At 43.6% G+C, this 16,248-nt stretch overlaps 1 protein-coding gene across 1 annotated transcript; it reads right to left on the reverse strand.

Moving 5' to 3' along the window:
* Positions 1 to 25: 25 nt before the first annotated feature.
* LOC129105588 (ral GTPase-activating protein subunit beta-like) lies at positions 26 to 15,414 on the reverse strand. Its single transcript, XM_054616704.1, is given in 33 exon segments — positions 26 to 301; positions 521 to 660; positions 741 to 795; positions 946 to 1,048; positions 1,146 to 1,252; positions 2,058 to 2,174; positions 2,287 to 2,410; positions 2,997 to 3,155; positions 3,257 to 3,442; positions 3,711 to 3,866; positions 4,002 to 4,105; positions 4,438 to 4,607; positions 5,064 to 5,212; positions 5,448 to 5,630; positions 5,751 to 5,872; positions 6,146 to 6,190; positions 6,668 to 6,742; positions 7,051 to 7,186; positions 7,391 to 7,505; positions 7,756 to 7,923; positions 8,504 to 8,633; positions 8,775 to 8,955; positions 9,395 to 9,546; positions 9,637 to 9,684; positions 9,919 to 9,963; positions 10,441 to 10,488; positions 11,062 to 11,201; positions 11,671 to 11,802; positions 11,906 to 12,092; positions 12,603 to 12,757; positions 13,533 to 13,735; positions 14,082 to 14,256; positions 15,347 to 15,414. Coding segments are annotated over 32 exon segments (4,164 nt in total). The 5' UTR covers positions 14,238 to 14,256; positions 15,347 to 15,414; the 3' UTR covers positions 26 to 128.
* Positions 15,415 to 16,248: the final 834 nt, after the last annotated feature.

Raw genomic sequence — 16,248 nt, forward strand, 5'->3', positions numbered from 1 at the left:
GACACACAGAGACCACAGAGGCTTCCACAAAGTTTATTGAACCTCTCAGGTGACACACAAATTAAAACATCAGGTTGGCTTGGTAACAGAGGAGCTGGTTGGTCAGGGAGGTTAAAGGTCATGGGGGTTCAGGGGTCCTGGAACAGGGCGGCGTAAAAGGCAGGCTCAGAGCAGCGCTTGCGATAACGAAGGATGATGTCATTGATCATGTGCTTTCTTCTGACATGGGACGGGGGGGAGGAGTCGCTCTCCAGCCGTCGCCGATGGCAACAGTTGATCACCGTCTCTCTGACCAGGAAACCTTGGAGACAGAGAAAGAAACGAGGTCAAGTCTCAAGTCATTTTTCATAAATGAAAGATGTATTATGTAAGGTATTTGTTCCACAATGAAGACGGGTTGAAAACCAAAGTGACAAGACAAACTGTTATTTATTTATGTTTATTAATATTATTAAATTATCCAGATCATTATCAGCTGTAGGAAAAGTAATGGAAATCTAAGCTTATGGATCAGACGTACCCAAAGACCTCTTGCTGACGACACTCCCGTTGACCAATGGGACCACCAAACTGAACTTGCTGGTGATGTTTCCATGGAAACAAATCCGGTAGAGTCCAGTTTTCAGGGGATGTACGAAGATCAGCTGGACGTTTGACACACTAACAATGGACAGAGAGAAAGACAGTTTCGTTACTAATAAGTCCGAAGCCGTTTGTGACTGTGTATTTGTGTGTTTTACCTGGTCGGTGTTTCTGTCTTCGTCCCTGACAGAAGGTCCGATAGAGGGAAACTCTCTGAAACACAACAACAGCTCTACGTAAAATATTCCCAGTGGGGATACCAAACAACTGATCTCATCTGGCTGGGTACATTCAATAATACTATTAGTATAATATCAATAAAATGTTTGTTAGTAAATAAGCTGTTAATATGAAGTTAGTTACCGATATCCTCGAAGCGTTCGACCCAGACTATCAGGAGTTTAGATTCAGAGCCAACAGACGACAGCTCAAAACGAGAAGACTTCATGTCTTCAACCGGAGAACTCTGGACAAAGACAGACAAACAGAGAGAAAGACAGACAGTTCAGAGAATGACTGATTGAAAGATATGTGAAAAAAGCTTTTATTTTGAAGGCACATACACTTGGCTTAGGGCTGGAGTCTTTGCTGGGATCAAAAGGACTCTGAGGGTTTGATGGCACCCTAGTTGGAGTTTCCGCCTCCTCGGGACTCTTCGACAAATCAGGCACTTAAATAAAAACAAAAACAAGGATTTAATAAGTAAATATCTTATTTTCATATGGTCACACTTATCCTGATATGGAACCACCTTTCCTTATATGGTCACACCTCTTTTTGTATGGTCTTACCTCTCCTTGTGGTACAACCTCTCCTTACATATGTTCACACCTCTGACACCTCTCCATATATATTTTCTTATAGAGTATCACTTTTCCTGAAGTGGTTATACTCCTCCTTATATGGTCACACCTCTCTTTATGTTAGCATCTTTCTTTATATAGTAACACCTCTCCTTATATGGTCACACCTGTCACACTTCTCCTTATATATGTTAGCATCTTTCTTTATATAGTACCACCTTTTCTTAAATGGTTACACTTCTCCTTATATGGTCACCTCTCCTTATATCATCATACCTCTCCTTATATGGTAGCATCTTACCTCTCCTTATATGGTCACACCTGTCACACCTCTCCTTATATGGTCACACATATTCTTATATGGTACCACCTCTCCTAATATAGTACCATCTTTCCTTAAATGGTTACACTTCTCCTTATATGGACACACCTCTCCTTATATGGATACATGTTTCCTTATATGGTAGCATCTCACCTTATATGGTTACATCTTTCACACCTTTCCTTAAATGGTCATATGTTTTCTTATATGGTACCACCTCTCCTGATATAGTACCACCTTTCCTTAAATGGTTATATGATCACACCTCTCCTTATATGGTCACACCTCTCATTAATTGGTCAACACTTAAGAGATAACTGACCTCAGTACTTAGATCATCAGACACTCACTGTGTGATGATGAGGGTATGATGAAGGTGATCTCTGTCAGAGCGTCGGTGTACATCAGGACAAACCTCTCTCCATTAAACACGCCTCCTCCACTGTCACCTAGCACAGCAGGGAATTCTGAAAAACACAAATCAACCAATTATGGATCAATGAGAACAGAGTGACCTCATGTAACCTCTGACCCCTGACAGTGTCCTGTTGCTTAGAAGTGACCAATCAGAGCACTGACCTGAACTGTTAGTGTTGAACCCGCCCCCCTGTCGTCGTCCCACCTCCATTGGCCGACCCAGAGACCACAGGAAGTCCAGGAAGTGAGACTGGACGCTGCAGCTGGACTCCACATTCTTCAGAATCTACAAAGAGACAGACGGGTTAAACCAAATTCTCTCTAGACAACTTTCAAAGTGCTGCACTGTTCCACAACTTGCTGTCTTGTAATCGAGATTCTCTCTCTGACAGACCCCCAAGATGTCCAGATATTTAGCATGCTAGATATCTGGAATGTGTCTGTGATTGCAGCGGCGAGTCTTTCGTTTCGCGTCCTTGACCAGTTCACATATAGCGCTCAAACACCACTTTGGTGGACCACAACACCTGACAATGTCTTGTGTTGGACCCCAACACCAACCCAATCAAACCAAACCAAATCTTCAACCAACAAAAAGGAAACTATATCACATATTGGAAGGAAATTACTACAACACAGAGTAAATTAAAATTTTATCCGACCCTAAAAAGGGACTTCACATTAGCAAATTCTCCAACCAGAGCAAAAAGACTCACAGCCAAACAATAAAGAAGGGTCGGAATAGACAGAGCTGGCTGCCAACGGAGGGAGACCCTGTTCTCAGTACAACAAACTAGAGGTAGAGCCACAACTACATTTCCTAACAAATGAGAAATAATCCAACGATAAACACAGACAGATGTGTGTATGACCTCAGCAGCTGTCCTCTGTCCTGCTCTCATGTAGAAGATGAAGGCGGAGTCACAGTTTCTGGACGGCAGTTGGTCCAGACGTCTCAGATCCTCAGAGAAACCTGGAAGTGACGAGTCCAGAGACACCAGCTGAGCTGGGACACCGCTGGTACCTGGACTCTACAGAGGACAAGAGAGAGGGAGAATAGAGAGACAGATGGGTGAGACAGCAGACAGGTGTAAAAGTATCAAAGAATTTATCTCCGTCATGTCCTTGGTACCTTCAAGGTCTCAGGTGTCAGCAGGCCAAGGTGGGACAGGAAGAGTCTCGCTGTCTGGAAGTTGGTAATAGGAGGCGGCGGCCTGCAGGTGTTCATGACAACCGAGCGTCCGCTTACTTGCGGCCGAGCTTCGACATGTCGCTGCCTCTGCAACGCTGCTTGAAGACGCTCCAGTTGGTGCTGCATCTGTCAGAGGAGGAAGAGGAGGAGTTTATACCTGACCGGTAACTTACCCACACCTGAGCAGGTGCTAACTCCCATGTAGAAACACCTGTCTGACTTTAATGTAGCTTTCGGAAGTAATATGACATCCAGTTTTTAATATCAGCATGACAAGTAAGTGAAAAGCAGAGGACCTTAAATTGATCCCTGAGGAACACCACTGGTGATACAAACAGGTAAAGAAATAAAGGTAGAATGAACAATTTGGATCTGGGTTGGACGAGGTACGTACCTCCTCAGTAACAGTCTCCTGCAGAGTTGGAATACTTAGATCTGCTTTAACGAAAGCAACTCTGTCAATGTGTTCAGGAAACAGCTGATGTTTGACACCACATCTTATCCCAGCATCCTCCTGGGCTGCACCGCGCTGTTCTGGGATTTGAGTTTGCTGCAGTCAATCAAAAGATAGAAAGGATAGAATACTGATCTCAAGCATATGAAACACTATGTTTACAAGCTGAATCATTATAAATTGTCATAATGATGTATTTTATTGTATTTGGTCATTGATGGAAGTTGTCACCTGTGTTTCTGTTCTTCCCTCTCTGGGTTGCAGGTGAAGCTGTAGAGTCCAGGTGTGACCTCCTGATGGTCCTCTGATCAGCACTGTGAGTGACGGACATGGCGCTGCACACACCATTCAAAACATTAGGATTGTTGTCTTTATATCTGAAAGGATTAGTTGACTGATTGATTAGTTGATCAACAGAAAATCAATCAAAAAATAACATCAAGAAACAAAACAGCAGTGAGACGAATCTACATCTCTCAATTTTTTTCTCGTCAAATGCTGGTAAATACTTTTGGATCTGATGTAATTTAGAGGTTAATTTGATCTTGGACTTATGTAGAAAAAAAGGTGAAAGGTCAGCAAGCTTTTAGGTTTCATCGTGTTCCAGCTATATGAGGGTCTATGTTTCTTTATATATCTGGTTCAAGATCAGGGTATCAGGACTGACCCTGTTCAGGTCTCTGTGGTTGTTCCAGCATGGCCAAGATGACTGATCGGTCCACCACCAAATATCTGAATTTCTTCATACTGCTGTCACTCAAAGTGGAGCAGCCAATCAGAGCGTCCTCACCCAGCAGGCCTCCGAGGAATGGGAAGGCCCCCGAAACCTGCATAACACTGAGATATGAGTAAAGATCAGATTTGTGCTAAGCTCTGCAGAAACTGGTTGAGTTGGGCCACCAACAGATTCTGCCTTATTTTAAAATAGGCAGAAAACAGAATCTGATCTGACTTAATTTTTCTGTAACATGTGCGCATGGCAACTACAGATAATTAACAACAGATTAAACTCGGTTCACTTCACAGATATTTCTGCCTTCATTTCAGCTCATACTTCATGCCAACGTGAAATCAAAGACTGTGCCAATGTCCCACTCTAAAAATATTTTTTTTATAATTCAGCAATTTGTGAAAATGTACTTTGTAACTAACACAAAATGGCTCCAATAGGTCAAGGATGTGAACTCTGCTCTGGTTACTCAAGTGATTAAGGTAGTGGAGATCAAAAACTGTCAGGTATTCCTTCTGATAAGAAACATCTAATACCTGTACATGTGTGTTTGTTTTGCTCACCAGCTCAGCGTGGCCTCTGCGGCCTCCTTCACCCTCAGAGAGGCCGGGTTCAGTTCTTTCTCCTCTTTACACTTCACTTCCTCTTCCTGTCTGGACTTACTGCCTGAGATTCCCAGTTCCACTATCTCCAGGACCTCCAACAAACACTCCTGAAAACACCATTACTACATTAGTATAGAGGTCACAAAACACAAACACACACAACAACCACCATTTCACTCTCTACACCTCCGACTTCAGCTACAACTCCAGGCTCAAGTTCTCCAACTAGTCGAGGTGAAGGATGCTGAGAATAAGTGTATGGTACACTGCATTGTTAAGTGGTGTGAGTTGAACCACCTGCAGTCTAAGACAAAGATTGTTTGGTACCTGTTGCTTAGTTACCTGGTGGTCGAGCATGGCGGGGTGTTGAGTTAACCAGACGTTCAGACAGTGGAAAGCAGCGACGATGATGGAGTGCAGATCTCTGGAGTGAAGCGGAGGAGGACGACTGCACTGAAACACGATGTAACAACAGATTGAGGTGATCACCTGCCTCCTCTCACTCTCCTCCACACTCACCTCCACCTACAGGATGACGGCAGAGGGTCACAGTTATATGTAGTCTAGTAGTTATATTTAGTCTAAAACTATCTAGTTTTGGGTCTGTGTGTGTGTGTGTGTGTGTGTGTGTGTGTGTGTGTCCACCTTAGCCAGTCCTCCCAGTACTTCCAGTGCAGAGAGACAAACTGCTGAGTCGGTCCTCCACTGTGCCGTCAATCGCTGAGTCAGCAGACGCACAAACTGAACCCACAGGATCTCTGCTGTGTCTAACTGGATGGCTGGTTACCATAGCAACACAACACACACACACACACACACACACACACACACACACACACACACACACACACACACACACACACACACACACACACACACACACACACACACACACACACACACACACACACACACACACACACACACAGTTTCTCTTAGATTTCCATCACATGACGGTCAATGTTATAGAATTCATTAAAACTTAATTCAAATCCAATCATCAAAATAACTACCAGTTCCTCTGGTCCATCTGTTTGCACTGGGTCCACTGGTTCCCCTGGTCCATCTGGGTCTACTGGCTCCACCTTGCTGGGACTCTGTTTCCTAGAAACAAAAGTAGATGAAGAGTTTAAATTTTTCTAATAATAAAAGAAAACCAACAACAACAGTGTAAAGTCCTGTTGGCACCACCTGCAGGCTGATTATAAATCATTAAGTCACAAATATTATCAAAAGGATAAGTCCAGGCATCCCATAAACACCACACAATGTACCCTGACATGTGAAAAATCTTACAACAAGACTATGTGAAAGACACCAAAAATATTGTGCAGTAAAGATCATTTAGAAAATGTGTAATATTAAGACATAAACCAAAATTTGCAATATGACATATAGAGATTTCATTTCATGGATGTTCCCACAAAATAGGCAGAATAAAAAGGTTAATCGTCAACGTAAAGAGTGATCTTAAACATTAAGGATAGTTAGATTTTTTGCTGTTATCTAATGATGTTCATCTGTCCTGAGTGTCAGTAGAGTTTCAGTAGATGTCAGCAGACGTGAGTGGACTCACCTGCTGAATTGTACTGCAGCCATTGACAGAGCCGAGTCCTGAACCAGGTTCAACATGGCCGCTACACAAAACAGAAATCATTCACACTGAGCTCTGACTGTGGAAAAACAGTAGAGTCCACCAGAAAAAAACAATCAAGTAAGATAGAATAAGAAAAGTAGAGAATGCCAGAATAAAACAGTAAAGTCCGACAAAACGAAAACAGTAGCATACACAAGAATAAAACAATTAAGTTAAACAGAATTGGGAACAATAGAGTCCAACAGAATAAAAACAGTAAGTACAATGAATGAATAAATGAATGAATAAATGAATGAATGAATGAAAGAAGGATCAGGATCAGGATCAGGATCAGGATCTGTAACTGACCGAGTATTATCTGTGTGTTGGAGGTGTCTGTCTCTGTCTGCAGAGCTCCAATCAGAACACCGATGAGGCGGGGCTTCAGGGACAGGAAGTTACCTCCTGTGACATCATCACCATTGAAGCGCCTGTCCAGTAACACCTGAATCCACACACACACATAGCTGACTGTTACTGTCTCTGTGGTCATTATTGGATGTTCTTGCGTCACCTGTGAGGCCCAGGGTCAGGTTTGAACAGGTGTGTGTATGTGTGTGTGTGTGTGTGTGTGTGTGTGTGTGTGTGTGTGTGTGTGTGTGTGTGTGTGTGTGTGTGTAGGTGTTTAACAGGGTGGATAGAAGCTTACCTCTGATCGGACAGATCCAAACTGCAGAGGGAGGGGCAGCACAGTCAGCAGGACCAGGATGGAGGCTCGCCTCAAATCCACCGGACTCACAAAACTCTTATACCTCAACAGCTCTCTGTACAAGAAACATATCATAGATCAAACTACCCAGCAGTATATAAAGCAAGTTCCTCTCCAGAACCGAGAGACTATAAATCTCTGCAGTCCAGAGTCACCTGTCCCAGGTGAGACTCACCAAGCCTCATTAGACCTGATCAGGCTGTGAGGCCAACAGGAGTAGAACTGTTCTGAAGTATTAATAGAAGCAGTGTCTACAGTAGTGACACTAGTATTCAAAGGGACTGTAGTATTTGCAGTACTTGTACCTGTCCAGCAGCACTTTCTCCACGGCTGAGATGAAGGAAGGAAGCAGCAGGTTGACTCCTCTGAGGTCACAGCAGAACAGACAAGTGGAGTTCAGCAGGATGGAGGCCAGAACGGGAGGACACACCTCCTCCGACACCTGCAGACCCTGAAGGAGAACCAGGTAGAACCTGAAGGTTTGACAGAGGAGGGGAAAACACACACACATTTTAAATGTGATGAAGTGTATCATAAACTAGGGACAAACCAAATAGATAGAACAACAACTGTCAGCAGATTATATAGTAGTACAGAGAGGACTCCACCTGGACAGGTACACAAACATGTACTGTATCTGTACAGCTGGACAAACATGTACCTGGACAAGTTTCCAGGTACAGTTACACATACCTGGACAGGTATTGAGACATATACCTGGACAGGTATTGAGACATATACCTGGACAGGTATTGAGACATATACCTGGACAAGTACCCAGGTAAAGACATATATACCTAGACTGGTATTGAGACATGTACCTGGACAGGTTGAGAGACATTCATCCGGACAGGTAGAGAGACCTTTAACTCGACAGGTAATATACCTGGACAGGTATTGCAAAATGTACCTGGCCAGGTAAAGATACATGTACCTGTACAGGTTAAGACATGTGTACCTGGCAGGTACTCAGACATTTACCAAGACGGGTATAAAGACGTGTACCTGGACAGGTATTGAGACATATACCTGGACAGGTAAAGACAGATGTACCTGGACAGGTAGACGGACAGGATGTCCTCTGCAGTTTTCTTACAGCTGAAGATCCTGCAGAGCGTCCCGCAGGCCTCGGCTCTACCAGCCGTCCACCTCGCTGACATCGCAGTGACATCACTGTGACCAGCTGGAGAAGACACAAAAAGAGTCTATCATGTGGATGGTGACAGTAACACTACAGTGGATGAAGAACCTGTCATTTCTGTGATACGTGTAGTGCTGCAGTATGTGTTGTACTTTGTTCAGTGTGTGTATTTAAAGTACTGACCGGGCAGACCAGAGTCTCTGTTGATTAGAGCAGCATCAAAGAGCCAGTCGCCGAACAGGTGGAGGAGGGAGTCCACGTTACACCTGAGTGGGGACGGGGAGGGTCTGGGGGAGGAGCACAGAGGTTGGTGGGAGAGGGAAGGAGGGGAGGACGACTTCCAGTGATGTGGGGGGGAAGATGCCTGAAAGGAGAGAGGAAAGAAGCTCCATAAGTAATATGGTTAAAACATACAAAGACAAGAAGTGTACCTGGACAGGTAAACAGACAGGCGCCAGGACAGAAAAAGAGTCATGTACCCAAGCGAGTAAAAAGTCATGTACCCAGACAGGTAAATAGTCATGTACCCAGACAGGTAAATAGTCATGTTCCCAGACAGGTAAATAGTCATGTGCCCAGACAGGTAAATAGTCATGTACCCAGACAGGTAAAAAGGCATGCGCCTGGATCGGACAGAAAAAGAGTCATGTACCCAAGCAGGTAAAAAGTTAGGTGCCAAAAAAGGTAAAATGTAAGGTGCCAAGACAGGTAAAACGTTATGTAAAGAAACATGTAGGGAAAAAAGAGAATATTTTACAGAGTTTCCAGGAAATATCAAAATTACCAAAACAAACACGTCGTACCGCAAGGGGTTTGCTCGTTGCCTTGGAAACATTCACAGGTTTTAGTTGTTTGTTGTGTGGAGGGGGGGACGTGGTGGTGGGAGGAGAAATGGGCACGCTCAGTATGTTCACCGGGATGGGTGGGGCACTGCCAGAACGAGGTCGAGAGATACCTGAGGACACCAGAGAACAGGTGTTCTCTGTTTCTACGGATCAAAACCACCAATCAAATCTGGATAGGGAGGCAAGTAGGCGGGGCTTACCGTGAGAAGGGTGGCGGTCTCTGAACGGGCTCCTGGTAACAGCAACACCTGAGAGGAGACGAGGTGGAAAACAAACGTTTTTAAAATGAAAACCAAATGTCAGGTAAGACTGAAGGTTCAGTTTTGTTCAAAGTTATCAATAAAATTTAATTCAGACATTTTGCCCCATGAGTACAACAGAGACAAGGCCAGGTCTGGTTCTGGTTGGTTCTTGTTCGGCTGTCAGAGGACTCTACATTGATTATCACATTGACCTGATCAGTTTAGGTTAATCTGAATTACCGAGAGAAGGCAACCGGTCTCTGAAATGGATCCTTGATGTAAGTCCTGGAGAAACACAGCAACGAAATAAATAACAAGAACAGCAACAATGGCAGCAAAAACAGCAGAAACAACAAAACAAGATGCATCTATATATAGTATAATGTGTGTATACCAGTGTGTATACACATATATAATGTGTATATCAGTGTATATATACAATATGTGAATATCAGTGAATATATTTAATGTGTACACCAGTGTATACATGTAATGTGTGTACAACACTTTATACATGTAATGTGTGTATACCAGTGTATATATTGTGTGTATACCAGTGTATATATTGTGTGTATACCAGTGTATATAATGTGTGTATACCAGTGTATATAATGTGTGTATACCAGTGAATATGTGTGTACCAGTTTATAGATGTAATGTGTGTATACCTGTGTATATAATGTGTGTATACCAGTGTATATAATGTGTGTATACCAGTGAATAGAATGTGTATACCAGTTTATAGATGCTATGTGTGTATACCAGTGTTATGCAGAAGCTCTGATGGTTCTTTGGTGACTACAGTCACACCTGCAGAAACACAAGTTACAGTCAAAAGTTAGGATGTTATATTAAATTATAATCCGTTTCTTCCTCTAGCTCATCATCATTCTTTGAGTGAGTAAACCACAGAACAGTTTGAATGAAAATATCACAACATAAATGTGATTAAATGTTGACAGTGATGGATTTTCTCTCTGGTTTTAAGGTTTACAAGTTGATTTTCATGGAGATGAAGTGAAACCAGTGAATACTTGAAAGGAAGGAAATATATAAGCTGATGATTTGGGACATAAGTTTGGTATCAGAATAGAAGGGGACACGAAGTCAGAAAGTCTAAATTAATACATATGCAAATACTATTTCCCGCATTTTACATCTTAATGCCAATAAAAGAAATAGCACATTATTGTGAAATGTCATTTTCATATGATGCTTTCAAATGAATGGTAGTCCAAGACACTAGTAAAGCTTATTGCTCTGAGCACTCTGTGAAGACGACTCCTGATGAGACAGTAAGATGATGTTTACAGACATCTTAGTGAGTAACTAACTGACTGGTCAAGGGGTTAGAGGTTAGGTGGAGGTCAGAGGTCAGCGTACCCAGGAAGGCGTCGACCAGCGTGCCGACTCCTCTCATGGCTCTGAAGAAGATGTTTGGCAACTGATTTTCTCCTCTTGATGGTTCTTCATGGGAGGAAGGAGTCGAACTAACCACGTGGCGAATGAGATCCACCGGGTTACTGAAAGGACATTTACTGAAGTTGGCACATTTAAAGGACGGAGTAACTGGAGAAGGGAATATATGACGGAGTAATATTTTATAGTAATATTACTTGTGTTGTTGTTTGGCAGAGGGACATAGAGACACAGTATACGGCTCTGGTAGCAACCTGTCAATCACAGTAGCCCCGCCCTAAAGCATCCCCTGCTTTATGGTCTGTTTGACTCTAAATGGAGCATCATTTACTAAATGAACATCATGCTGTATTGAAGAAGACTTGAAACTAGAGATTGAGACCATAAACTCATGTTTACAATGTTTACTGAGGGAATAAATCAAGAGAGAAGTAGAGTCATTTTCTCATAGACTTCTATACAATCTGACTTCTTTTTGCAACCAGAGGAGTCGTCCCCTGCTGGCCAAGTGAAAGAAGACATTTCAGCATTTACCTCACTTTTTAGAACCTGGAGGTCGCCGCCTGGTGTTACCTGAGCAGGTGCAGGAACCTGAACCACGTCTGAGGGATTCTGTGTTCGTTCATGTCGGCAGGGATCAGAGCAGCGTCTTCATCTGGGACTATAAAGTGAGGGAAGGACGGACCGTGGGTCAACAGCAACAACCTGAACAACACAAATATAAACAATGCAATGAGATAATGCACTGAACTACAGGAAGTCATCCTTTTATCCCAGAGTTTGTGTGTTTGTTTGTGTGTTTGTAAACCTGGAGGTCAGGGCGGCTATGACTCGGCTCCACTGCTCCACCACTGCGAGCTGATGTCTGCAGCTGCTCAACGTCTGTTGGCCCATCTGCCACAGAGAGCGAGACGGAAAACACCGAGAGCAAGACAGCAACCAAACCTCGAACAGCACCTCCATCGACAGGTGAGACAGATGCTCTGACACACCGCCTGCAGAGACAGAGACGGGTGATCAGCTGGACAAATAAAGTGTACATCTTAACTTATACATACTGTACATAATCACCCAGTTCATGTTTATTGACTCATTTATTTTCTTTGACCTATTTATTGTTTACAACACTTGACTTGATATATACATTTAATTTCCTACTTTCTTGTTGGTCATTGGTGCTTTTTATATATACACCTATTTCTTTCACTGCTTGTGTAAATAACAGTCCTGTCTATTCTTTAACTTTACTGTATTTGTTCAACTTTTTTGTCCATGTCCCTAGTGGTTATTTATATTTCTGTGTAAGTACATCAGGGATTGCAATAATAACTCCTTGTATGTGCACAAGTATTTGCTCAATAAAAGTGATTCTGAGACAGAAAGATCAGATAGCTGATCAGAGAGAGACAGAGACAGGTGAGAGATAAAGACATGTCTAGCAGAGAGACATAGGTGCGTGAGAGACGGACAGGTGAGGCGACAAATGGGCGGGGTCACAGGCTCACCTGTAGCCAGCATGGTGTGGTTGATGCAGAGCAGGAAGTTCAGCAGAGTCTCCCAGGTGTCTCTGCTCATCACAGCACTGTCTCTGGCCAACGAATGAACTGCACACAACACCTGCTGACAGAGAGACAGGAACGCCAGACTGGCATGGTCCGACCTTGGGGGAATATAGTGATAGTCAATAGTGTTGAAGAAGTTCAACACGATTGACTTTCAATGGGTGGATGGAATTATGGGACAGCAGGTGACACAGGGTCGACCTGAGAAACTCTGCCTCACCTACAAGTCCTGATATGTCATAAAAACTGACAGAGAAACACGAAGCAGTGGTGGAACAGCAGGTTTAGTTTTTACCCACTGTGGGATATTTCCAGACTCTTGGATTCCTCCTGTAGAACCCTCTTCTCCAATATTAGAGTTACTAAGTGATGCATAGAACAAAGTCACATAAACTGACGACCAAAAGCTGAGCCACTAGAACTCCAAAAAGGCCAATACAGCCATCTACAGGACACCATGACAATCCTAATCCCCTAAAAGACAGCTAGAATCACTCAAGCATCTCTTAAATTACCACTCAGACCTCCAAAATCAATTAATTAAGTGGACCTTGTCATAGATTATCTGGTTATTGGAGCTCTAATACTCCACTGGAACCTCCTCAAGGACACCTGAAACCTTCTAATGCACCACTGGAACCTCCTAATGAACCACTGGAAGCTCCTAATGTATCATTGGACCTCTAAAACTCCACTGGAACCTCCTAATGCACCACTTATTCCACCTGGGCCTTCAAATCAGTTTCAGTAGAACTTGTCATAAATGATCTGGTCATTAGAAGGTCAGGGGTTCATCATTAGAATACAGGAGTTATGGTCTGGGATAAGTGTTGAGCTGTCTATCAGAGGTTCAGTCCAGGTGTGACAGTCTACCTGGACAGGAACAGGCTGTACAGGTGTCGGAGGATCTTCTGGGTGTACTGGTTGGGCTCTCTGCTGATTGGAGGAGGGATGGAGTCTCTTTGGGAAACCAGGGCCATCAGCCAATCAGTGTAGACGTCTACACAGTGTTTGACGGTGTCACCGTCCAATGGGAGGGTCAAACCGTAACACAACACCTCCATCGTCCACTTCACCTGAAAAAACAAACTTAACCAATCATTGTTTTTTCATCCATCGGCCATGATATAGGATCTAACCACATGGTACAAAGAATAGCTCAAAACAAAGCCAGGAGGATAAAGTGAGGCAAATCATGTTTCTAACAGAAAAGTAAAAAACTAAAACTCTTGCACCTTTTAAACACATGCATACATGTGTGCAGACTGCAGCTGGTAGTTGAGACCAAGGAAATGATTTCTACACTCAACTTCAATTGTTCATCCAACACCTAACATGATTACATATCAACACCTGAGTGTGTATTTACGTTTCCATAGAGGTCACACACACACACACACACACACACAGACACACACACACCTGTCTGTCTGTGCGCAGAAGGCTGCGGGTGTCAGGGTTTCCCAGGCCAGCTCTCAGGGGCTTCACCACAGCAACAGCAATGTCTCTGCCCACAGAGGGCGGGAAACAACTGAGCACGCTCACATGACTCCGCCCACTGGACAGTGATTGGTCCATGGCTTCAATCACTGCTCACCTGAAGGACAGATAGACAGGTAAAAAAGACAGACAGACAGACAGACAGAGAGTTATACAGTTTAATAAGTAAACACGTTTTTTCTGTAAGGTTAAAGGGTAACTCCAGTGCTTCACTGCGTCTTTTTCGTTTATTTTCATATAGAGCTGGGTAGTGACTAAGAGACCTAGAGGTCCGAACGGGGCCTCTGATGACGTCATGTCTTTGGGATCAGCTGAGTCATCATTGATTGGTTGGTGGTTGTAAACATTTCGGCCAAAACCACCATCTCTCACCAAACGTAACTTCAACTGCTTTCACCCTACATATGCAGACTCACACTTCAACTGCTTTCAACCACTTTGATTCAGACTGAAATATATCTCAAAAACGGATTAATGGATTCATATTCAATTTTATTCAGAAATCATGTTACCCAGACAGAGATACATATTGCGCCTCAAGCGCCAGCAGGTTCACATTTTTGTCCTTCAGCGAAATAGCTTGACAACTATTGGATGTATACCTTTATCAATAACGCCATCATTAGGTCAAAATGTATATTTGTTTACACCCTGAGACAAGTAAACCCAGTCCAGCCGAGGCACCAGTAAACCCAATCCAGCTGAGGCACCATTAAAGCCAGTCCAGCTGAGAAACCAGTTAAACCCAGTCAAGCTCAGGCATCATTAAACCCAGTCTAGCTGAGACACCAGTAAAACCATTCTAGCTGAGGCACCAGTTAACCCAGACCAGTAGTGGCTCCATAATACACATTCACCTTGGATACCATTAAACCCAGTCCAGCTGAGATAGCATTAAACCAGTACAGCTTAGACACTAGTAAACCCAGTCTAGCTGAGACACCATTAAACCCAGTCCAGATAATGCACCATTAAAACCAGACCAGCTGAGACACCAGTAAACCCAGTCCAGCTAAAATACAATTCAACCCAGTCCAGCTGAAGTACCATTAAACCCAGTCCAGATTGGATACCAGTAAACCCAATCCACCTGAGGCACCAGCACCAGTGAACTTAATGTTCGAAAAGTTCAAGGCGTCTCTAACGTTCATCAGCCTGGTTTTATGTCTGAATTGAAGGCGTCTTACCTGCACAGGTGAGTCCAGGTGAATGAGCTTCAGCTTCAGCTTCAAACACACACACACACACACACAGGTATGCTAACACAGTCAGGTCACTCTGAAAGTCAAAACTCTGAACTTGAAGTCACCGGCTGCTGCTGCATTCAGGGTCAGGAGGGAAACGTCAGTTCCAGTTTAACAGGAGGGACTCTTCCTCAGTTTACCATAAACAGACACTATAACTGAAAAACTGTCAACATGAGCCAACATAAACAACAGTCGCCTCACTCAATCTGAACTTGTGGGACAGAGAGAGACAGACATATAGACAGGACAGACAGAGAAAAGACAGACAGGACAGACAGACAGACAGAGGGACAGAGACAGAGACAGGTAGATAAATTGACAGAGGACAGAAGAACAAACAGACAGAGACAGACAGAAAGAGGGACGTGTAATGAATGACAGACAGGACAGAGACAGGTAGACAGACAGAGAGAGACAGAGGTTCAGAGACAGACAAGCAGAGACAAAGAGCGACAGACATATAGACAGGACAGCGACAGGTAGACAAATGGAAATAGACAAAACAGACGGACAGAGGGTAATAGAAGACAGACGGACCAACTGAGAGACAGACAAAAAGACAGATGGACAGACAAGGACAAACAAACAGAGCCAAGGCAGATGGACGGAGGGTCAGGGACAGACAGACCGACAGAGAGGACAGAGAGAAAGTGGCAGAGAAGGTAGGACAGACTGACCAAGACAGAGGGACAGACAGACAGGAGAGTAGGACAAAGAGACAGTCAGAGGGACAGACAGGAGGCTGTTGAAGTGTTTCACATCTGTCGTTGCGGTGTTCTCTCTTGAACTCTTGGTGGCGCTACAATGCCAATGTTGCTAACTGTGGATGACTACAGAGACTA

This window comes from Anoplopoma fimbria, chromosome 17 (assembly GCF_027596085.1).
Source record: "Anoplopoma fimbria isolate UVic2021 breed Golden Eagle Sablefish chromosome 17, Afim_UVic_2022, whole genome shotgun sequence".
Taxonomy (NCBI): Eukaryota; Metazoa; Chordata; class Actinopteri; order Perciformes; family Anoplopomatidae; genus Anoplopoma; species Anoplopoma fimbria.